This window comes from Mesoplodon mirus (genome assembly GCF_964341445.2).
Source record: "Mesoplodon mirus genome assembly, chromosome: 3".
NCBI classification, from domain to species: domain Eukaryota; kingdom Metazoa; phylum Chordata; class Mammalia; order Artiodactyla; family Ziphiidae; genus Mesoplodon; species Mesoplodon mirus.
The window spans coordinates 55,670,162-55,696,162 of NC_138978.1; the positions used below are offsets into that span (position 1 = coordinate 55,670,162).

General features: G+C 37.7%; 1 protein-coding gene across 4 annotated transcripts in view; it reads left to right on the plus strand.

The window, feature by feature from the left end:
• NFIA (nuclear factor I A) overlaps nucleotides 1–26,001 on the plus strand; it is a gene marked incomplete at its 3' end in the record, with an annotated part of 384,610 nt that overhangs the window by 171,975 nt on the left and 186,634 nt on the right. For all 4 annotated transcript variants that reach the window (XM_082613084.1, XM_082613086.1, XM_082613085.1 and 1 more), the window contains exon 3: nucleotides 13,392–13,457. In XM_082613084.1, coding sequence (XP_082469210.1) covers nucleotides 13,392–13,457 — 66 coding nt within the window. The remainder of the gene's footprint in view (nucleotides 1–13,391; nucleotides 13,458–26,001) is intronic.

The following is a 26,001-nucleotide window of genomic DNA, read 5'->3' on the forward strand; positions in this document are numbered from 1 at the left end:
TGACTGTGTTGGGTCTTTGTTGCTGCATGTGGACTATCTCTAGTTGTGGCAAGCAGGGGCTACTCTTCGTTGCAGTGTGTGTGCTTCTCATTGTAGTGGCTTCTCTTGTTGCAGAGCATGGACTCTAGGAGCACAGGCTCAGTAGTTGTGGTGCACGGGCTTAGTTGCTCCACAACATGTGGGATCTTCCCGGACCAGGACTGGAACCCATGTCCCCTGCATTGGCAGGTGTCTTCTTAACCACCAGGGAAGTCCCATTCTTTGCTTATCTTAATATTGTAAATCTGAAAAGACAGAGGTGATATTGAAATCACTCTGAACCCGAGGTTTGGGCCTTGTCTGTGTGAATGCTGCAGGGGGTTAAACATTGCTTCAGGAAGCTCAGCAGGGATAAGGGTGTAGGGGTGAGTTGGGGTAATAATGGGGTATGATTGGCAGGTAGAACTGCTCGATTTTGTTCTATACGCTGGTGCTCTAGCTTCCCTCTCAGATTTCCCTTGTCTGTAGGCTTCCACCGTGACCAAAAAATTGAAAAAACCATGGAACCCAGAGATTCATCATTTTTGTTAAATAGAGAACAAACAGATAAACCATTTCCTATTTGTAGAAATCTCCACCTCCTCTCTCCTCCCCTAATAGACTTAGGATAGTGTTCTCAGAAACACTCGATATTACCACCACTGGTGGAGATTTGGGGGTTGGGGGGAATAGCTACTCTTAAAAAACAAGTAATATACGCTTTAATAAACGATCCAGAGTTGAATGAGTGGAATTGTTAGTCAACATTATGAGCTACCTCAGAACTGAATAAAAGCTCACAATGCCTTGCACACAGTAGGTGATAAATGTTTGATGAACTGAAATAAGCTTCTTCCCCTAGGAATCACTAATTATTAGTCATTCTTTAGAGTGATAATGGTTCTTGAAAAGTGAATCAGAATGAAGTTCCAGTCACCCACTTAGACTTTTTGATGAGGAGCAGGTGTTGAAGATAGCACCTCTATTAGAAACTTTCCAGAAAACATGATTTTTTTTTAAATCAAAATAAATCCAGGTGGCAAATAAGAAACTTTTTTTTTAAAGCACATCCCGAAGATAGTTCATTTGCCTAATCCTATGTGAACTATTACTAGACATTGTATGGAAGACAGTTTGATTTTAGGATTATTACTAAGCAAATTACTCATCCATACTGAGTTACTGAAATGGAAAATACTTATCCCCCCTTCAACATAACCACAGAAAAGAATGTCGATTGCATCCTAAAATGAAAATACAAATGACAGATAAAATGAACTTCAGATGAAGGTGAAAGCACATAAGCTCAACTGGCACCTAATTGGGTTTATGTGGGTAGGACCTCATGATCTGTGGTGAATTTCTGAAAGCTTTTCTGGATTCAAAGCTATGTAAGTAAATTCATGTGTTTTAATTATCTAGGTTTGTTTTTTTCTTTTTATGTAGGGTGTTTGCAGTTTTCTCATTTGTATCAACTCACACATTTTTGAAATTTTATAATTTAGTATAGTTTTGGTTATAGATTAAAGTTCACTGACTAATCTTTTTAGCATGTTTAACTGCTCCATGGTATAAAGATACACAGAACTTGATGGCTTCCAAGTGTGGTTCAAACATCCAAAGCACTTGAGATTAGCACCATGTGAAGAAATTTTAAAATATTGTACTGCAATTAATTTTAAATAACTTAGCACTGCATATGTCAGGGAGAAAGCCATGATAGAATCCAAATGGAAACTCCTAAAAGTGAAATGATTCAGTACATTTAAGTCATTTTATCTATCATAAAGACATAGAAGCAAAACATATATGATTATTTCTCTTGCAAAATGCTTGGGTGAATTTCTAGAGAATCAGCTATCACTTGAACTTTGTTATGATGCTGTGGGAGTCTGAGGACCATTTTTTGGTTGACCAAATGATAGCTCCCTGTTTTCATGCATATTTGTTAAAAGTCCAGAAACCAAGTTGTTAGGGAAAAGTTATTGTCAATGTGGAAACTGAAAACACATTATTAAAAAAATATATATTTTACATATTATAACAATACAAGGATTAGGGGCACCAACCCTTGACACAGTCAAAAATCCTCATATAACTTATAGTCATTGCTCAGTGTATGCCGTTCTTCTGTATTTGCGGTTCCACATCGGCAGATTCAACCAACCATGGATCGTGTAGTACTATAGTATTTACTATAGAAAAAAATCTGCTTATACAGTGAACCTGCACAATTCAAACCTGTGTTGTCAGTGGTTGTTTTTGAGAAAGTATTGTCCTCAATACTAGTCTAAGACCTAGGACCTAGGCTAAATTCTTTAAGGATACCTTATACAGTAGCTCCTGAAACAAAAAGTTTCCTGGTGTTCTGAATTACATAATGGGTTAAGAAGTAAAAAGAAAACACTGTTTATTGGCTCCTGTAGTCAGGACTGGCCAAGTCACTGAAGATAAACATTTACAATTCATAGTAGGGTATTTGTCATCACTTATAAGGTAAAGAAGAGAGAGTCTGACTTATAATGATTATTGAACTCATGTTATTTCTAATTGTACTTATGATCAGCAGCTAATATCACCCAGCCCCTTTTGATGAGATGTGGGTCCCAGCCTTGAATGCAGCCAGAAGACCAACAACTGGATTGCTAATGATCTGTTTCAAATTAGAACTCTAGGGCTGGAAAGAACCTTTATGGGTGCCTAACCCCCCTCATTCTAGTCCTGAATCTAGGACCAGAAAGCCAAGCCTATGAATCCCATAAGGTCTGTTCTCACCACATGGGATATACCACCATCCAGTCATGCAGTCTCCCCAAAGCCAGAAAATTTACCCCCAAACATCTGTTGACATCGCCCAAGATAGGCCCTATTGTATTTCATGGCCCTGAAAGAGCAATTCTTTCACCCTCTTCAATTCTGTTTCAACAAATATCTGTTAGTATGTATATGTTCTAGATACCATGCTCTGTGCAGTAAAAATAATGAGACAAGAAATAAAAGTAAGTAGTCAATGTGATTCTTTAACCAGTTTCTATACATTAGCAAATGTATGCAGTGTACAGTTAGAGTTATAGCCACTATAATTTACAAGGCCTTTTAAACCATGCCATTCAGTTCTCATAATCTTGAAAGTCAGGCATTTGGAAGATGAGTAAATTGAAATTCAGAGAAGTAAAGGGGCTTGTCCAGTTCCACAAAGCGAATATAAATGGCCAAGAGGGGACTCAAACTCAGGTTTTCTAATACCAAGTTCTCTACCTTTTTCAGTGTACCACAGCTACCTTTGCTAAACAGTCATTTCTGTTAAAGGGAGTACACCAGGCCTGATTAGGAATATTGTCTATGAAATTGTTTCTAAGGGGGAAAAAACCTGATTTTTAAAAATCATTTTGATATTTTACACCATTCCCAACAATGCTAACTATGCAGTAATATACCTTCATCTTTCACTTGAAAGGACTCTGCCTAAACCTCTCTATATCTTACTAGAAAAGTTAATCCCAACCATCCATTCCCACCAACAGTTAGCATCCAGGCTACTGTAAATTCTGTTACAAGGCTACACTTAGTGGTACAGTACTGATTACGAATGGTAAGAGAATAAAAGCCATTACAAATGTGCACAATAACATGTCGCTGTACATTAATTTCACCAGAGGACAGGACTTAATCAAGAGGGGATACCACAGAACCTTGATTTTATTATCGTTATTCTGATTGACTGAGAGATCTTGAGAGCAGAGACCTTGCTTTTTAAAATTTTTATCACCACGGACACAGGGAGAAAGGCTCATAGTAGATGCATTGATGAATGCCTGAATTAACGAATGGAACAAGTAAGCCCAAAGACAAGGAAGTTAAAAGGAAGCAGTGCTTTTTCAGGAGACTCTTCCAGTATCATTTTCCCCTTTGGTTAGGAGTCGTGGTCTGAACATTGGAGCACTGCAGAATCCCAGGCTTCTCCAAAAATCTCTAGCTATCAGTGGTGTTGGGACTCACAAACACACTGATAGTCCTGTTTTCCCAAAAGCTTCAAGGGGGGGGAAGGAAAGAAAGAAAGAAACAAAAAACCCCAAACTTCCTGATTTACCCAACCACAGAATCTTCAGCCTTCTCATTAAGGCGTCTGCATTTTTTAGGCAAATTGTTACTGTGCCATTCTCATCATCTTCTTTGACAGCATTATTCTCTGGTTATGGATATGACATGGTCCAGTGATTTGATTTGTGAGAGTTTGGTCGTTTAGTCAGTGGATTGAAATCTCTTCCACCATGCTCTCTCCCTGTGTCCCAACCCTCCCCTTCCCGCCCCCCACCAATTCTTAATTCCCTTTCCTCCTTTTTTCCTTTCCAAGCAGGAAAATGTCACAGTAAACCTCACTACCTTGTCATCCAAAATTCCATGGGAGCCTTCGCTCAGGGGGTCTTCTTCTTGAGGCCTTCACCTTACTTTTAGACAGTTGTCATTATCTTTGTATAAAGGTCATAGCTAAATTGAATAAAAGGAAAGCTGTGTTTTCCTGTCGATGCACAAAGGCAGTATTGACTTCCCTAATCCAGTTTGCTGAGGGGTGAGAGAATTAAATTAGATATCTAAGCACAGAAATTGAGAGCCTTTGAAAACAAAGATAAGGAGACAAGACTGTATTTTCCCTTTTCCTGGGAGCTCTGGGCTCAAGATTTTGCAGGTGTGTCATCTGATCCATGGCTTGCATCGATCAAAACTGTGCCAATGCATATTTAATTAGCAAGGGGACCCTGGATGCATTATAGCCATCATCCCTATATTGAATGGACTGTCAGACTTTCTGCACACTTCTCCACCCCTACCGTCCCCTCAACCCGTGCCCCCTCCCTTGCCTCCTTGTTTGGGAAGCTTCTGCATTTTGTCTGAGCAGCTAAAAAGTTTCTTTGTTTTTAGCTGCTGATGCATACAGCACCACTGAGGAGAATACAAACAAGTAGAGTCCTAAAGTGTTTATTTTGTCTAGAAAGACAAGCTCAACCAATTTGATGCCTTTGGTAAGATTTTCAAACCCTATAGAAAACCAACAAGAAAAATAAAAAGAAATATACTTTTCAACTCTTCATGTTTAGATTTTTTAAAAAGAGTCAGTTATATTAGGATTAAAAAAAAAGAGGATCCCGGGATAGATACTTTAGTAATAGAATAAAAGAATAAACGTTTTACTATTACGATAGAAAAAAGTATTGAAAAAAAAAACCTCCCTGGTCTTAATCATTAGATAGGGCATGTTAGCAAACTTCTTATTTATCAGTCCAAATTGCATGATAAAATTCACCATTCTCTCCTGAGGCTATCGTGCCTTTAGGGAATTCAATGAGTGTAGAAAAGTTAAGATAGAAGGTGAGCAAAAGTTAGAGTTGGATGTATTTTTTCAAAGTTTCAAAGGTTTCTTAGGAACGTCTATTGGTGGGGGTCCTTAAAGTGATGGGAGGTTTGGAGTTTTGCCTCCGACAGGTTATTTCATGGGATTATGGTCACCGCTGATTTTCACACAGGTTACAAAGCCAGACAGAGTGTTGTCTGATAAACAGATGTAAGGCACCAAGTCTGCTTAAAATAAAGAGCAACAGACTGTGAGCAGATATTTAGGATTCATTTAAACTCATCAGCATAGTCTAGCTCATAGTTCTCTGTCTCTAGTCTACTTTTGAGGTAGCTTCTTGCTGGTAAAGTAACAAGGAATTTTTTTTTTCTTACTACAATTTGCTGTGGAGACTCATGGGAAATTCATTTGCATACATCTTGTTACAAAGACTGACTACTTCCTGGCTTAGACAAAGTGTTGCCTGATAAACAGACTTAACACACAAATGTCTGTCTGGAATAAACAACGGCAAGCTGAGATTTAAATTTCCATTATCAGAGATAATCTCTTTCCCAGTATATTGGAATTAAGAACCTTTACTTTAAAACCAGGGCTGTGATGCTGATGTTCTATACCAGAATCATGTCACGTGTGGGCTGGGGTTGATTTTTTTAAAAGAAACAAAAATGTATGTGGATGGGAAGATTTATATTGCAGAGGTAAAAGTACATTTCTTTTTGGGGGACCTTATAGTTTCAAAATCAGGTCTTCTTGCATTATTTTATTTGATCCACACAACAACTCTATTAAATTAGGCAAAATAGTCATTAGTGTTCCCATTTTACAGGTGAAAAAAACCGAGATCCAGAGTTAAATTATATAGCTCAGATTTTTTTAGGATTCCATCTTTGTACCTTTTCATACTTCTTTCAATATGAAATATGGATGCAAAAAAAGTTAATCCTTAGAATACTAACTGAACTTAAATAGCCATGATTATCCTCAACAGAGATCATTTTATTATTTTAATGAAATTTTTTACAGATATCCAGACACATGAAAATAATGTGTATAGACTATAACTAAATTATGCATCATTTTCATTTGACACATTTGTTTTTATAGTATGAAAGTATACAGGGAGTTTTTCTACTTCCAGTTGTATAGATTGACTACATAAGTAATCTTCAAGTATATTTTCTTCTAAGAACCCCAAGAACTTACTGTTATAATTAATTTTGTTTGTGAAAAAAGTGACTCAAAAGGGGAAATTGAGCACAATTCTGATATGCAATAATGTTATACTCATGGCTTTTTAGGCAGGTCTTTGTTTACACATGAGTGGGTAGGTAACCAGGTTGACTCACTAATGTGAGTTCTGAATTGATCAACAGATCACCATCACATGTTAACACAGCCCCTGTTATGAGAAAAACAAAATTCAAAGTGGTTACATCAATTTTAGTTTATTTTAGTCAGAGACCCTTGTCAAAGAAAATACGAGAAATTATAAATTTAGTCAGAGTATCGTGCTTACATATCTTTTATAATCATCACATTCTTGCCATTGACTTCACTTATAACTTTGCTGAAAAAGCCGATGATGACTGGAAATCAGCCTCATGCGAAGATTGAAGGTTTAAAGATTGAGTCATTTGGTCTTTACTTTCAGAGTGACTGAATTTGTAATTTTCAAAGCTTAGAAATGATTCCCCCTCAGTGTCATAACACAACAATGGTGAGACCATTTTACTTTTTTCTCAACGTGTTAAAACTGTGTATCATTCCACAACCTCCCTGTGCATGTAGCCAAATAACACGTTTATGAGTAGGTGATAAGACAGTTGAATCACTCTTCAACCTAAACAGTCTCATCATCATACACAGCCCTGACTAAACAGATGGGCCTTGAATACCAGCATTAATGCCAAAAAATCTAATTCCTGCAAATTTAATATTTCACAAATTCTTCTTCTGAAAGGCATGTAAAAAAAAGTTTTAAGAAAGAAAATGGTCGTCATCTAGATTATATAACGCTTTTAAGATCCGACCCCGAAAATGCCATACCCGGGAGTGGCTAAGGGGTGGATCTCCCGAGCAGCTGGCAGCCCCCGGGGTGGTCTGGTGGAGCCCTTCCAAGTCTCTGCTGCGTGAACACAGCCTTCCCGCTCAGATTCGGATTAGAGGATTCAAGGGCCAACGTGTACAAACTAGCCTGGTCCTTTTGGAATTAGGGTTTTCCTTCTGCCCGGTCTCCCCACCTCCCTTCTGGTGAAGAAGGATTTGCTGTGCATACCTTGATTACTGCGGTTATCATGACGCACGCAATTCTAGCTTACTGGGAAAGTTACACAGATCAAATTTTGTATTTTAAATACAATAAAGATAAGACTTCCCATTTAAAGAACCATGGAGTGTTTCCATTTTCAAAGATAAGAAAACTTCTATGGTGTGACTCACCTCATAATTTGTTTTAAAAACCAGGTTATTGTGTATTTCTTTTTCATTAAGTAGGCCACAGTTGTATACATTAATTACCATTAAATACTGGTTTGGTTGTTTACTGAGCTTAAAGGATTTATCCATTCTCTGAAAATGCTGATGATAACTGAAGATTTTTGGTGGTCCAGATTTAATGATAGTATTACAAAATTCTGTTTGTTCTTTGCCAGACCACGATGGATACTGTTATATGTAGTGGATGGTATTGTATTCATCAGTTTTACTCGTAAGCCCCAGATTGTATATACATGTGTGCACCTGTGCAGTGACATTCTACATCTCAAAGGTTTTTAAAATATTTCCTCACACCTCAGTCTTTAAGGTCATGGTGATACTGGAAAAAATAGACAATGTTCCTAAAGTTTGTAAAGTATTACAATAATATTTCTTTTATAACTGCAGCTATGAGAGAGACTAATAAGCAAAATGTGACTATTATAGCCATTTTTCTAGATCTCCTTTCTGTAATAAACATCTTATGGTACTGAATGATCAAAATTAGAGTAATTCTAAGCCTTATACTACCAATCAGAAATAGATTTCTATAACATCATGGATGTAGAAAAATGAATCTTGGATTCTTTGGCTTGACTCTTTTGCAAACTACTCATCTTCCCAAACCTCTGTAAGAAAAAAAAAGAATCTACCTAAATTTTTAAAATCTTTAAGTGCTACAATCCTAGAGGGTATTTATTATATTCAGAGTATAATCACCCTATTCCGTATTGTCTTTTACCTCAGGAATGTTCCTAACTCTTCATTTATTTGCAGGAAAGTATTCATTCCTAACTTTGCCTTTTCTTTTTCACACTATGAAAAACAACTTCATCTCTTTTTGGCGGCATTTGCACTTTCTTTCACTTGACTAACTCATTTTTGTTTCTGGATGCCTTCTGATTTCTTCGTATCACCTTTTAATTTGGGAGATTTAAAACTGGACACAAAATTCTAACAAAGACTTTTCAAGCTTCATCCTTAACCAAATCAATATGCTTGTAGGGAGGTTGAACTTAGGTGAAATTATTTTTCCCCTGGAACCTGAATTTGTGCTTTCATGGTCCATAGACTTTTGTTGATATCATGTTGACTGAATAGGAATTACATTGGTTTGTTTCGGGGTGGGAAGGGTTCCCCACCACTGCGTGGCTGCTCTTCTTTTATCAGCTGTTCACAACAGCAAGTTGTTAGGATTTTGAGTCCCTCTTCGGGCATCAGAATATGGCAGCTTTCTCTTATCTTTGTGTTTTTTGAATGTGTGAAATATTTCTGCGATCCATCCTTTTAGCCTGCACACATTTCTGGGGGGCCTTTTATGTGTCAGACACCACTCTCAGCTCTTACTATTCTAAGGAGCCTCTTGTGGGTGTGTCGGCCAGGGGATCAGAGGAGGTGATTGTCTGCAACTTCTAAATGCTGTGCAAGACTTCCTACTCACGAGCCAGAGGGATGTGCCTCTCTCTTTCTTGCCAGGTCCCGCGAAGGGGGACATGAAGCAGAAATAGAGACCTTTTCTACCCTCCTTTTTCATTTAATAAGTCCCAATCTGCTTTTAGGTGTGAATTTAGTATATTTTCAGTCACTGGCAGTGGTTCAGCATTAGAAAGCTGAACAACAAGTGAAAATTCATCTCTTTCGTTCAGCGGTTATCAAATCCTTAGCTGGGCCAGGTACCCTTGGAAGGTACTGGGGGTAAGACTAGAGGAAGAAAGGAATTCTTTTCTTATGGAGCTCAAATTCTCATAGGAGATCATTGAAGAGTACCTTAGTGCAACATAATGTAAGTCACATTGTAAGAGATGTATGGCCAATAAAAGAGGAATCAGAGAGGAAAAGTTTAATTCTGGGTCGAGCACAAGGAAGATTTAACAGTATTCCATCTTTGCACCATGCCTAGAGAACAGAAAATACATGGAAGTGATGTCTATATTTTTGCCTGACCAGTTTTACCATATTGACATGTTTTTGTCACTCTTCACCATACCAAAAGGAGTATTCTCTGAGGTTCCAAGTTGAAGAGGAGCAGAATTGAGGTTAGGGGGACTGGAGCCATGCATAAGTAGCAAATCCAGTACAAGGTTTCTGTTCCTACAGTGCACATGCTTATGGAAGCAGAGGCTAGTGTGTAGGCATTAGGATTTATTTTATTCCTTTCCCTAGTGATTATATTGATAGTGAAATATCTTTGTCTGAGTACTCCAGCAATATAGCTGTAGGCACCATAAAAATGCATAGGTAGATGACTACCGGTTCAATTAAGAGGTCTCAATCCAGCCTCCTATATGAAAACCCTGTCAATTTTAGGTTTAAATTTCTGCTCATAAATTTTTTGCAAACCAAAAGAAAAATTGCTTTTCTTTTAGGTTAGGTTGAAGTCTAAGGTTCCTTAAACAAAAAACAAATCCCTAGATGGAAAAAAAACTGATAATCCTAATATACTTCCTCACAATAGCATTTCCAACTCCATCATTTAAACACATTTTAAATAATATTCTCTTCATTGTAATATACAAATTTTCTGGCTTTCAACCAGGGAACCAGAGAAAGTCACGGCTGTGGGAGACTCAGATACAGGAAGGGCACCCAGTTCTATGCAGGTGGTTCTTTTTTTTCTGGGGCCTCTAATTATTTCAGGTGGTGGGAATCAAAAGACCATTGATAATTGTCCCCAAAAGTAAGACATAAAGTTACCTTGGCTTCTGACAAGTCTCTCCCAAGTATTTAAAACAGAAAAGTAAATTAGTTGCTAACCTTCGTGATAGTGTTTTAATGCAAATGCTTAAGAAAGAGATCTTTCGTTTGTATCAATTATGTATGGGTAGAAATTAATTTATAATTCTGGTCATCTGGTCGGCTCCATACTTAACAGCATTGGTGACCTTTTGCAATACCAGAGAAAGTATCCATGCGTTCTCAGCATAGAATTGCACCAGCACTGGGTAATTTTGTTCCTTGTTGGTTCAAAATAGAAACGGCATTCAATAGCCCATGGTAGAAAATAATTACCTAAGTCTTTAGATCATTTAACTTTTCTTGTAGATCTTTGGCTTTCCCTATCCATTACCAAGATGGTGTATTTTAGTATGCAGTCCTCCGGTGGAGAACAGTATTCCCAGCTTTTGAATAAAAGTGGAGAAATTAAATTCCGTTTTCAGTTTGGCTAGATGCCTTCTCCAGTGTTTGTATCTGAGCTTTCACAAGAGTGCTGCGGCCCCTTTCAGACCAACTCTGAGCTGTTTTCCTGCCGCTCAGTCATTTGCTGTTTGTTTGCTTCTTTTTCTGTGGCTTGGAATTTTAAACTTTCTTTGAACATACCTATTGCCATCTTTTGTTGCTGTTCATGTTTTCTATAATTATGCTACCTTTCTATAAATATAGGGTGACAAATGTAAAAGAAAATTTAAAAGGACAAAGGAGTCCACTTTTAGATGATTAAAACAATTGTTTGGATCACCCATTATTTTTTTACCTTAGCTTAGTATTAATAGTTAAATATCAGAAAAGTAATTGGCTATGGTATATTTAAATTAATTGAGATAAAAAATATTTTTCTTTTTGTAAAGTGATTAATCGTAAAGATATTACATCAAGAAAAAGAATATTGGCTAAGCTATCATATAGAAAGTTAGGTTTGCTAGTCTTATCCCAAAGAAAATGTTCTATTTGGCAAAATTTTATGTATCTATTCTGGGACATGATCAGGAAGAATTTTAACTTTCCCTAAGACAAACTTAGATATTTTCTTTAATTTTAATAGTTGGATATTAATGGTTTAAAATTTTCTAGTTCAAAAATAATGAACGTATGCCTTTCTCCTAAAACATGTTGAATTACTTCTAAGAATGTTGAATTTGTAATTTTTAATGGTGAAATTACAGGATATTCCCTTAGAAAAAGAGAAGGTAGTCATGCCGTGTTTTTAAATCATTTACTATAAAAATAATGTTAATTTATGGAGTTAAAATTTCAAATGTAATCCGATATAAATTGTATTCCAATTTTCAGTGCAGACTTTGTATTTAGTGGTTCATTTTGAAGAATTTGTCTAAAGTTTTTTGACCTGTAATGCTTTTTGTTTGTGTGTTCACTATGGCTATTGTTACGTTATGATAAAAGCTATCACTTTGCCAGACAAATAAAAATTCAAATTTTCACATCATTTGCTATCTGAACCTTTGAATCAATCTAGAATTTTTTCACTAGTTACCAGGTTAAGAGCATCTGAAAATTTTTAAATAGACATTTAAAAAAAAGTACTTCCCAATAATTAAAATCTTCATTTGCCTAAAAGCAGGGAGCCTTTCTTAAAGTAATAAATTAGCGCTTCTCTCGACCTAGGGTCAATAGTAGTGCTGCTACTTTTTGCAGTATCTCCAAGAAAGAGAATGCTAAAACTGTAACTCTTTTGAAATAGAATTAATATTTTCAGTTTAATCACAGTTAAGTGTCATGACCTTTTGGATCTTGCATTGAACTTCTTGCTGAAATGTGGTCAAATTTCAGGCAGCCCATTCTAACCCTGTGAAGTCAAGGTAAAGTTCGGATCCAGGCTTTCCACAGATACAGAGATTTTTCTGAAACTTTTTTTTTGCTTGTTTTTTGATAACATTATATATTGTTTCAAGTCTCAGAAAATGCTTTACATAAAAAACTCTCTCCTTGAAATATTTTGCCTTTTTTCTCCTTTCCCCCCAAAATGTATCATAAGTATTCTTACTCCTAATTCTGTGAATTTTTTGATCTTACTTAATTTTATCTCATCTTAAAATTAAATATTACTTTATTTTAAATTATCTCATTTAGAAGTTAATTGATTGAATCACATTTTTTCATTTGAAAATGATTGTGTTTTTAAAATAAAAAATAAATGGGATCCAATAAAGGTGTGCAGGAACCTGTTTTTGCTCACAAGGCCTGTTAGGATCTCCCAAATGCATCAGTACAAGAGGAAAATAATACTTATAAAGTGGGGGAGAAAGATATCTTTGAGTGATCATGTTATTTTAAGTAAATGCACTAGAATATTAGGATTCTAGTATTTAATGGTGTTAGTCTGCATAGTCTGTTGCTGTAATACAGAGCTAAATATCAACAGAACTTGTTTCTGTTGTTTGGGTTGCTTTTATATACCAGCTTCAAAATATGTTTTGACACTTTATTATGTTCTGAATCAAGCTTCAGATGTGTGTAATGAAGGATGAAGTCTTTATCAGACTCTAGTGTATAAATAATGGAGAAGAGCAGTTTGGGAATGGTCTCTGAAGGAGGATGGTTTCTGAAGAGTTTCAAGTTATGATCTGGCACAAGCCAAGCGCCACTGGAGGTGTCAACAGAACCGAGAGTCCTCTCTGAAGGCACGGGCTGTGGCCTCTGCTGCTTTTCACCCCCTGTCTTTTCTCTCTTCTTTTTTCGATCATCATGTCACTTCTGTAACATTCTCATTCCTAGTTTCCATGCTGAACCTTTTGAGAAAGTCTGGCACCTCTGATCCACTTTCCTTCACAGACCCTGTAATTTTTGGCTGTATTTTTATGTTTTTCAGATTCAAGTCAATCTGAAAGTCCCAGCCAGCCAAGTGATGCTGACATTAAGGACCAGCCAGAAAATGGTAAGTCTACTTTGGGACTCTTGACTGCTGCTCTGAGAGTCCATGGTAGCCAGCAGCCAACCAAGTACAAGGATTTTGAGGTCTGCCCCTATGGGCGGCCCACGGTAGGGACAATCTTGAGGATTCCAGGAGTTTTCTGGGCCACTCTAGCCTCCCCAAACCCTTCCCCTCAGCCACAGACCCTATCAGGGTACTCATAAGAACCTTAGTTCCCAAGAAAGTTGATTACTGTGAGAGGCGGTGTTGATTTACCAGATCAGGATCTTTTACAGCATAAGTGAGGCGCCAACGCCTTTTCATTTCAGTTCCTTTTAAGGTGGCAAATGACCCACAGTCTTCTTCACTAGTGATTTAAGTTTATTGACTGACAAGTATTTTTGAGGCCTTTTCAAAGCCTTTGCTAATTGCTTTAAGAAAATCATCTCTGCCTTTGAAGGATTTTTCACTTCAAATTGTCTAAAATAAAACACTAAGGATACGTGACAGAATTAAACTCATCAGTTGCATAAATATATAAACTTTCCGTTGCAGAAACTTGACTAACCTAGAATACACACTTTATATATGAATATAATAGTATCCACTAAAATACTCACTGTGTGGTATATGCACTCCAAGGACGAAAAAGATTGTCATAGGTTAGAATGTAAGATTGAGTAAAACCATCAGTTTCAATAAAAATCAAGAAGTAAACTCGTGATACCCCTGACATGCTAAACATTGTATTATACACTTTCATAGATATCATCTCATAAAATTCCAAAGTGATCTTCCCTGGTGAGAGAGCTGAAGACTCTAATGGGAACTTGACCTTGAGGGACCTTTGAGGGGAATATGGCACCAAGGCTAAAAGCTCAGGCTGTGGTGTCAGACCTGTGTTCAAAGTCTGCCTCTACTACTTCCTGCCTTTGTAATGTTGAATAGGTTATTTACCCTCCCAGAGTACTGATTTATTCCTCATCTTTGAAGTGGTATGGTACTAATTGTATTGATCTGTTGAAGAAGTAAATAAGATAATGTGTATAACATACTTTCCATAGTATCTTTCATAGACTTTATACTAAAAAAGTTGGCTGTTGTTCAGTATTCCTCGTATTATTTTTCTGGTCAGTATAGTTCTACCATACATTGTTTTTCACTTACTTAGAATGACCTCATTCCTCCTGACTCTCTTCTTTTTGTTGTTCTATCTATTTTTCCATTTTGATCTCCATCTGATCTTTTGGAATAGATAGGTAAACTGAATTATGTCAGTTTTGTGGGGTAGAGGATTGAGTTTACCACACTGAATATCCTATCACTGATTTCTCAGGATTCGTTTCATTTCTCAAGCCTGGGAAATTCTGTATAACATTGTTGGGCTCCCATATTAAATATACACTATCTGACTATTCCTTTCCTCACCCTGGTATTTTGGTGGTATTTTCCCTATCAAAGTCATCTTTTCACAGCAGGCATTAAAGAGAGAGAGAGAGAGACCTCTGAAGGCTTGTTTTTAGTGTCATAAACAGCTACATCTTATTTTTTGTTGACATTTTAAAGAGCGATATTTATAGACTAGTTTCATTCTTTATTTCCCACTTGACTTATAGATGATGCCTTATAGTTTCGTTAGTTTCGTTTTTTTCATATATTATGTCTCTATATAATCTGCCTGAAGTTGTGTCCAGAGATATTCGTTTTATTTTCACCTTTAAGAGCTGGTGGGCTGCCGAGGTATGTGGTTCACGTGTTTGGGTCTGGCCGCCCCTCTCACAGGCCTGCGATTCATCTGTCTTCATAAAATGGCCGACAAGCTGTTCACATGCAAATATAAATTGAGAGCATGAGAGGCCTGGCATGCCTTTCTGGAGCTGCTGTAATACCGATATTGTGCGTTTCCCATTCCAAAAAGAAACGAGGATTGAGCCTGGATTTTTCGGCCAAAGGCACAGAGAGACTAGCCAAGTTCACTGTTAACCCCAGATCACTTGGTGCTACCTCAAGGATTCACAGTACCATTTGGGAAGGATCGTGTGAGTTCAAAGAAAGAAAGTATTAATATCCAGGAGAGACAGTAATGAATTCCTATGTTTCAAATTTCTATTTATTTCAGAGAAAAGTTGAAGTTGGTTCATCTTAGACAATTCCAACTGGAGCTCAGACTAGAGGAATATCAGCCTCTTCAGTTTCCTCTTTCTGCCTTTTGTCAATCTCAGATGAAGTTATTTGAGGAAATATTTCCTCTTCCTTAAAGTCATATAATCCCTAAAGGAAAATAAATGAAGATTTCAGGACTAGGTATTTACATGCATTAGATGACTTTCTGGGGTTGCTTTGATAAAGAGTATTCTTTCATTTTCATTACCCCAGGTTATGGAAGATGAGTTCCTGAAAAGTTCTTGTTTGTTTGTTTATTTGTTTCATTTTTGTTTTTAAGAAGAGAACTCTCATAAGTATATCAACAAAACTCAAGAACTTTTGAAATGTTGGTGGATGAAGAAGTGACAGACTCTGGTCTTCAAACAAAGTGGGAACTCATTATTCCTTATTTATGTATATATTCGAGGGGAAATAATATTCTTTTTATGCTAGCTCTTGAGGAGAAAGGTAATGGGAAACGAATGGTATTTTCCTAGTAAACCATGGAAAATGAGTAGACAAATGGTAACATGCTGTTTCATCCAAAACCATAAACTAGGCCATGTAACTTTACCTAAAGTGGATGCAGCTGTTTCTTCCCTGCCCAACTAGTCTGTTTTTTTTCTGTGGAATTTTTGCTTTCTTTTCTTGTACTCCCTTAAGACTCAACTGTAAAAGAAAACAAATCTTTGTCCAATTACAGTATTAGATGGGAATTTTGAAGGAATTATCTGAAGCCCAGAGATAAAATATCAGAATCTCTGAAACTCAAAATTGGTATAATATAATGATTAAAAATTCCACCTCTAGAGTCAAACAGGCCTGATTAAATAATGGCTGGGCAACTCTGAATAAGGTATTGCCCCAGTCTCAGTATTCTTATCAGTAAAATAGGAACACTAAAAGATCCTTCCTCATGAGTATTAAAATGAGAATATGCCTGTGAAACAGCATAATGCTGGGTTCATAGTAAGGACTCAAAGAAAGGTAACTACCACCACTCTCCAGTTAATAAAGCTCATACCTGTAATGAGATACACATATTCAAGAGGTCAAAAGCTGGGAGCCTTGGAGTGGAAGGAGAGATAATATCAGAAATAAAGCTAGACTCTTTAGAGACAGCTTTTGTAGATACCTACTCTGTTCAAAAATGTCAGGCTTAAGTCTCTTAAATCTGTCCATAATCCCCACAGTGGCACATCTATTTCGCTGTTTAGTTCTCTTCTCCACATTCTGTTTACCTCCCAGGAGTTGAGAGCTACAAAAGTGATTCAGAGTTGCTAGAACCTTCAGAATGAATGCTCAAGAAAGTTATTCTGGACAGAAGGGACTCCACTTAGATGTCTTTAATTTTGTCTGAGTTTTTCCTTGGCACAAACCAAATAGAATCTGGCTTATTAAAACTATAAGCTGATGAAAGATAGGATTCATGACCAATTCCATATGACTTGAACATGACAGATACCTAGTATTTATTAAAATTAATAAGTAGATAAATATACTGTCATTATCCCCAAATAGTTTTTGAGTATTTGCTCACTATTGATTTACCAAGAAGTGTTTAAGGAAAAAAAAAAGAAACCTTGGAGAAGTTGAAATCTAATTTGGATGTGGATATAAGTTGTACAGTTGTATGTGTATGACACATGGGCATACATACACAGATATGACTAATACTGCTGGGAAACCAAAGCTAAGGGTTATACTAATGGCCATAGTAGATGAGAAGGAGGTGTGATCAAAGATATGCAGTACCAACAAACAACCCAATCCGAAAATGGGTAGAAGACCTAAATAGACATTTCTCCAAAGAAGATATACAGATGGCCAACAAACACATGATAGGATGCTCAACATCACTACTCATTAGAGAAATGCAAATCAAAACTACAATGAGGTATCACCTTACACTGGTCAGAATGGCTATCATCAAAAAGTCTACAAACAATAAATGCTGGAGAGGGTGTGGAGAAAAGGGAACCCTCTTGCACTGTTGGTGGGAATGTAAATTGATATGGCCACTATGGAGAACAGTATGGAAGTTCCTTAAAAAACTAAAAATAGAACTACCATACAACCCAACAATCCCACTACTGGGCATATACCCTGAGAAAACCATAATTCAAAAAGAGTCATGTACCAAAATGTTCATGGCAGCTCTGTTTACAATAGCCAGGACATGGAAGCAACCTAAGTGTCCATCAACAGATGAATGAATAAAGAAGATGTGGCACATATATACAAAGGAATATTACTCAGCCATAAAAAGAAATGAAACTGAATTATTTGTAGTGAGGTGGATGGACCTAGAGTCTGTCATACAAGTGAAGTAAGTCAGAAAGAGAAAAACAAATAACCGTACGCTAACACATACATATGAAATCTAAAAAAAAAAAAAAAAAAAGGTTCTGAAGAATGTAGGGGCAGGACAGGAATAAAGACACAGAAGTAGAGAATGGACTTGAGGACATGGGGAGGAGGAAGGGTAAGCTGGGACGAAGTGAGAGAGTGGCATGGACATATATACACTACCAAATGTAAAATAGATAGCTAGTGGGAAGCAGCCTCATAGCACAGGGAGACCAGCTCAGTGTTTTGTGACCACCTAGAGGGGTGGGATAGGGAGGGTGGGAGGGAGACGCAAAAGGGAGAGGATATGGGGATATATGTATATGTATAGCTGATTCACTTTGTTATACAGCAGAAACATACACAATGTAAAGCAATTATACTCCAATAAAGATGTTAAAAAAATAATAAATAAATAAAAGGAGAAGTAAAAATTCCAAAAAGAACCCAAAAAATATTTGTTCCAAAAATGATGATTCTCTTAGTACTTGCCTTGGTCACCTAGAGACATATCAAAGTAGACAGCTAGGGGCTTCCCTGGTGACGCAGTGGTTGAGGGTCCGCCTGCCGATGTAGGGGACGCGGGTTCGTGCCCCGGTCCAGGAAGATCCCACATGCCGCAGAGCGGCTAGGCCCGTGAGCCATGGCTGCTGAGCCTGCGCGTCCAGAGCCTGTGCTCTGCAACAGGAGAGTCCACAACGATGAGAGGCCCATGTACCGCAAAACAAACAAACAAACAAACAAAAAAACTAGACAGCTTATAATAAAGAATTCACTTTATGTGACCTAAGTTTAAAACTTGTCTTCTATACCAGAAAGAAAGTGAAATTTTATTGGGATAATAAAGAATTTTAAAAATTACAGACTCTTCCTAAAATTATAATTATGCTTATTACTAATATTTCCACAAGAATGCACCTGAAAAATTAAGACTCTGTTGAGAAGAAAAAAAACTAGAGAATGGATATAATTGAGCAGCATTAACTTAGAAAAGTTACATTCGAGCAGTGGTTTCATGTGTTGAGAACAGCTTTGATTTTCCCCAGAACTCCAATTACTATTGTTAAAATGTTAAACCTGAAGCAAAATAAGAAAAAATCAAACAATACTTTTAAAGTTATTGCAATGTCAAAGAGTCAAAAAAAAAAAAAAGATATGCAATATCGTCATGTTCCTTTATGGTTGATAACCATAGGGAATGGAATCCCGACAAAGTTCTCAGCTCTGACTGGTATCCTTCCTTTAATCATTTTGCATATTACTGAAACCCCCTTTCTGGCTTTTCAAGAGCTCCTGAAGGTTTTAAGCCTTATTTGTTAGACTTTGACTTAGAACACCTACTCAAACCACCTTTGTGAATTCCCAGAAGGTACTTTGGCTACTGTCAAGAGTATTTGTGGATATTGGAATGCTTTATATTTGCAATGCTTTCTCGATATTTACAGGGCCTGTGAACAGTCCCCCAAAGCTTGCGTCCTGTGGTGCATCAGGTCAGGCATTACTGAGGGAAAAGCTCGTGTGATAGCCCTCCTACTTAATTCAAGGCACACTTCTGTGTGACCACGCTGAGGGAATAGCACAGTCCAACACTGGCACTCTAAAAGCACACTCCCCTCTGGGACTCCCTGTAGACGCACCCTTAACTAAAAAAGGAAAGAAAATGTGGTGTTCCCTTGCTGGAAAAAGAAAAGTTGTGTTCACATGTGTTTTGCTTTTTTTGTTTTTGTTTTTCCTATTTACTGTCTCTCATCACCTGCACAGGCTGCTAATAATAATAATAACCTCATCTTAGTGGTTTTTAAAATGTGATATTTATAACAGGACATCAGAGTTGGTATTTAGATACTTTTCTTTAGTGTTAATCACGTTTGCTCTGCCTCATTTATCTGGTAGTTGCACGTATGTCGGAGACATCCTCCCTCAGATGGGCCTTTGCAATCAGTGGAAGGCCATGAATCATGATGCTTGCCCCAGATTTTGAAAATTTCCAGCTCTCCCTGCCAATGTGAAAATCACCCTGGAGTACTGGTTGAATCTAGCTTTCATGTTCAACATCTTTATTTATGTCATTCCCATCCTGTATCACCAAACTAGGGATCGTTGCTAAAAGTTGCTGGAGGAGCAAGGAATGTACTTTTCTTCAGTCTCAATTGTCACTCTCTCATTGGTTATCAGTTAACTCACTTCTGTGAGTATTTTGAATATTTTAGTACTTACGAAATAAATTCCAAGGCTACTGACTTCCCGACTTAAGATTTATATGTAGGATTCACTTTGTAACTTGGAGGTGAGATAAGAGAACTATAAATTTCTGTTTCTTTTTTGGACAAACATTCTTTTATCTGATAATATTCTCATAAGAAAGTGCAGACCCTTTGCTTTAACTTGTTTCACTACCTCCTCAAATATGTAGTAGATATATTGCAATATTATGTTATAATATGAGTACATAGTTGGAAGGCAAAATAAAATTCATAATTCCAAACGCTAAGAATTGTTTCTTACTACTGGATGGACTGCTGTTTTAGGAACTATTTTGATTACTGGGTCATTATAGTTGGGTCATTTTAGGAATTTTGGAGGCAACATGAAGCCGAACAGTTAGCATTTTTATTGGGAAAGCAGGAGCATTCTAGCACCATTGACTTGTAAATGCAACTTGTCAGTATTTCATAATTTGCATGACTTTATTTTGCAATTACCTAGCAACAGTTATTCTCAGCCATGTTTTTTCCAAAAACCCTGCAAGGACAGACACAGTAGAGTGACCACCAAAATAACAGCGGTAACAGTAATGATCAATATTCTAAATATTGTAAAGGTCCCAACTCAGGGAGACATTAAAACTAAATGCCTTCTGGTTTCCAGATCTGTGAAATTAAATTCTGACTGATGAATTTTCAGCAATGCAGTGGAGCTAGCCTATCTTCTTTTAGAGACTGGGGAACTAGAATTTGGTTTAATCTAAAATGTCAGTCTGAGACCAGGTGAATTGTGCTTTCTTAAATATTGTTAGCAGATGTGACCCATCATTGTTTACAGGGGCTCTTGAGAAATGCCAGCAGACAAAGGAAATTCTTGGATCTTGCCTTTTGAAAGATGAGGTACCAGCTGAGGCTTCCCCCATATGCATGCTGCAGTGTAGAGTATGATGAGCTTTACCACAGTATTCAGGGTAGTTAAGGAGCCTTTTCAACTGAAAAAGGAGGATGAAATTTGTAGTCATTTTAAAGAAGTAGTTTTACCTCTCACATTATGGGTGTTTTATTGTCTACATACAGAGGATAACTAGCTGAACAGACTTTAAGTAGTTGGCTAGTAGCCAAAATAGGGAATGTTTTAGACCCCTATTCCCCTGATTTCCAAATTCTAAAACGGACTAGCTGGGTGGTCTATTTCAGACACAAACCCCACCTCCTCCCCTCTGCCAATGCCTCACACACAAATAGTTATAGAGGAAAGAAGAAATAAAGAGGTGTCTTTCTGGTCCTCAAATTACTTCATGCCTGTGACTCTTGTTCCAGGAGAGACAACCATTTGGATGTAACATTGCAAATAGAAAAGTGTTTTTAAGTGTTTGTTTATAACTTATATGGGATTGTGTAAATTTATCCATAGATCTCGATTCTCAAAATATGAAGCAAAACAGTTCACGTAGTATTTGAATCGGGCTCAGAAAAGAAATCAAATGCGGTGCCATCATCACATCACAGTTGCATGGAGAAGGTGTGGTGGAAGGTACACCTGGTGTTTGGCTGCAGTGCCATCTGCCCTTGTTCTCTGTTCCCTGGGGTCGAAGCCTGGATGGGCTTTGATAGGACCCTTTGACAGATCTCCTTAGAAGGGCCTGCAGTGTACTCCTAACGGTCACTTTCACATACCTCTCCATCACTGAAAAAATCCGCATGATGAATTTTCAGGGAGGCTAGTTTGGATCAGGAATAGTGTATGAGCTTTCCTTGCCACAAATAACAGGGTCTGATTTGACATTTGACTATGAATTTGTTGATTTAAATCCTGTACATTATTTTGGGGAAAGAATGATACATTTGTGGATCATATTAGTAAACTGAATGTGATATAAATAATTTATTCAGGGATTTGGAGTAGCTAATCCAGATTGATTAGTTGTCTGCTAGAAAAATTCATGTGACCACAAGGATTTTTGGCACCTTTTCTCCCTACAGCTTCCTCATTCTTTTTCTCTTCTTCAGGTTTCACTCAGCTCCAGGCAACTGTGTTCCCTTGGCATTACCTTGTCGTTAAGGAAATCTACTGGGATAGCTCAAATCGAGGTGGTGGAGGGGTAATATTTACTGCAGATTACTCTGCCCCATCTCAGTTGTTAATTTCTATACTTGGTTGATTTTATCCCAAAGGGAACAGGGGAGTCTCATATGCCTTATCCACAGGCATCGTATGGCAAATATCCAAAGAGAGAAGTATAAAGGATGTTATGGTGAGGCCCAGCAAAATAGTAATAGGCTTCCAACAATCTCTTCATGAAGGAAAGTCAGTGTTTTCTTAGATCTCTGTAGGTATTTTGCAACCAGAGAGCTTCTCAGCAAGCAGCATTTGTAAACTCAAGAGATGAACAAGTAGAAGCCAAATCACAGCTTCCGAATAGGTCAGATTAGCAAAGGAGAGCTGCCATTATAAGCCTGACACTGAGCATCTGTTAAGGGGAAATCAGTTGTCCAAGTCACTTAAAGACCTGTACCTCAATTTTCTCATAAGTAATTTAGCAGGTAGTTATTAAGAATCCGCTGGGTACATTTGGACTATGTACTGGATGCATTGAGGGAATACAGTGATGGATCAGACATCCTGTTCTAAAGGACCTGATAGTCTAGTAAGGGGAAAGAGGCTTCATTCATTCATTCCTTCATTCCTTCATTCAACAAATGTTTATCAAGTGCATTCCAAGGATCAGATACTGCACTGAGCAAAACAGATAAAATCTCTCTTATTCCTTCTGGTGAGAGGAAACAGACAATGAACTAACTAATATATATAATATACCAAATGGTGTGAAATATTATGAAGAAAAATAAAGCAAGATAAGGGATAAACAGTGGAGGATATGGGTGCTATTTTACGGAGGGTGGTCAGGGAAGGCCTTTTTGATCTGTTGACTTTTGAGCTAAGACTTGAGGAAGGTGAAGAAGAGAATTATGCAGATACTTGGGACTTTTGTTCTAGAAAGAGGGAACAGTAAGTGTAAAGACCCTGTGGCATGTTGGAGGAAAACTCAGAGGGTCAGTGTGGCCTGCAGGGCACAAATGAAAGAGGAGCAGTTGGAGATAGGGGTAGCAGGAAGCCAAATTATACTGGACCTTGTAGGCCAAGGAAAGGACTTGGCATGTGCTTGATAAACTATGATATCCTCTACAAGGGTATGCACATACCAAATCCATTCATTTCTTTTTTTTTTTTTTTTTTTCTGTATGCGGGCCTCTCACTGTTGTGGCCTCTCCCGTTGCGGAGCACAGCCTCCCGACGCACAGGCCCAGCGGCCATGGCTCACGGGCTCAGCCGTTCCGCAGCATGTGGGATCCTCCCGGACCGGGGCACAAACCCGTGTCCCCTGCATCGGCAGGCGGACTCTCAACCACTGCGCCACCAGGGAAGCCCCCATTCATTTCTTGATGTGGAGAATATGCCTTGAGCCCCGACACTGTGTTAGATACTTAAAGTTAAGTGGTGAATAAAGCAAAAGGCCTAATTCATAGCATTGTCAAAGAAGGAGACTCTCGTCTGCCATGGCAATATCTTTTAGTATCCCCAAAGGTTTTCCCTTATGTGTGTATCACTGAAAGCAGAGTCACTTGCATGGGATAGATGGCTTCACATACCCTCTCATGCAGACGATTCTTTTTTCATTTAATGGAGGTCTAAATCTGTGGAGCTGCAGTTTAACCCTTATCTCAGGACTCCATTTAGATTGTAAATCCCCAGGTCTCAAGTCCACAACCCTGAAGCTTGATTTTTCTCCCTAATAGTTGCCAGATTTAGCAAATAAAAATACAGGATGCCAAGTTAAATTTGCATTGCAGATCCACATAAATACATTTTTTTTTAGTATTACATGGACTCTACTTATTACAAAAAAGGATTTGTTGTTTATCTAAACTAAGTCCTGTATTTTATCTGGCCACCAGTCCTAATTCTCTACACACTCCCATGGAGGTTACATGGGCAATAGTAACAGCAGTATAGGAAAAGGTTTGATTAGTCTGTGATGATTTCATTGATCACAAAGGGTCAAACCACTGGAATTTAACCCGCTGAAAATGAGACCTGGGAAGAGTACCACGAAGTTCTAATGACTTGACTGCTTAAATTCCATTCCTCCTGCATCTGCCGGTACCTAGCCCAGTAGTTATACAATAAGCCACTTGTATGGCACAGTCAGTGGGTACAATACTGCAGTTGAGAGGCACTCCCTATCCAAGTCAGTGTGTAAGTTTAATTTGTGGGATAGTAATTGAGTAAGGCATTGGGACAGTGCGTGAGTCACTTCTTCAAAGGAAGTATACCTTGTCGCAAGGGGTTGTCAGGCAGTCATGCTTCTTTTAACTTGTGATATGAGTGTCTCATTTTTTATGGCCACCACAGCAAGGCACTGTGCTAAGGGTTCTAGATTCATGATCTTGTTTCACTCTGATACACCCCTATGGGGATAAGTATTCTTAGTTTACCCATTTTACAGATGAGGAAACTGAGATGCAAAGAATTTAGGTAGCTTGTCCACAGTCAACAAGCAGAAAGGACAGAGTTTTTAAACTTAAACTCCAGAGTCTAATTGCTTAACAATGACCTTGCATTATAGCAAGAATAGTATTCAAACTCTGGTTCTGTAACTTACTGATGAAGTAAATTTGGGCAAGTAATTTAGACTCTTGGACTTGTGTTTCCTCATTTATAAGGTGGAATGTTGTCACCTTCCCAGGAAATGTGTTTTAGTTGCTGTTGCGTTTTGAGGTTAAACAATGTTCATTCCTTTCCTTCCTCGTGTTGTTCCCTCATCTAGGATGGTCATGTCTTCCTTTATTCCCCATCTCATTCTCTCAGGTATCTGCCTCAGCCTTGCTCAGGCACCCACAGGCTTAATTACGTCCTCAGAACTAACAGGACTGTTTCTATGCAGATTATGTATATGAATATATCTCTATGGATGTGTGTATGTATAAAGTGCCCAGAACTTGCAGTGATCCATAGGAGATACACAATAAAGTGTAGCCCACCTTCTCTTTCATCCACTTCATTGCCTCATGGACATGAGCCCTGTGCTAGAGGGCAATCTAGAACATGCCTTTTTCTTGTTTTCAATTTTGGGGGCAAAATTACATTCTTTTGGAAAAATTACGTTCTTATTTTTCATATAAACATTCTTTACTCTTTTTTTCTACAGTTTCAAGCATCCTTAGTCTATATTTCCACAATGGGTACTTTGAAACAATGGACTAAATTTTCATTTGATTTTTCTGCTGGAGGTGGAGTGTATAAAAAGAGATTAGTTGTAAGGTATTTATACCAGATGCCATTGTGTTTGTTGGCTGGCATAAAACAATTATGATTGCCAATGAATTTGAAAGTATTTCACTTGCAAAAGATGTAGGAGTGTAGTTTTATTGAAAACATATAAAACATTTATTTCCACTCCCCATTTTTTGTGCAGTACAATAGAAATTTGCACCTCATCCGTTTGATTTTAGATTTCTGAATTATTTAAAAGAATTGGTTAATTCTCCATTTCAAGTGAGTTAGACAAAGTTCATTAGGATATCTGATTCCTAGCATGTCCCCCATTCACAGATCATGTTAACTCCTTAGAGAGGTTTATCTTCTTTTAAAATTGCAAATGCTGTCCAAACTGAAAGCTTTTCAATTTAATGCATTCTTACAGCTTTGGACTATAAGTAAGATCTTTAACAGTAGAGAGGGGACAATGAGGCACCTTGTTGTCAGAGCATCGGCCAGTTCTAAAGGCAGCAGTGCCCAGGACATGCATGTCCCTTGAGTTCTAATGGATTTGCAAATTGATATCATGAAATATATATAAGTAAAACTC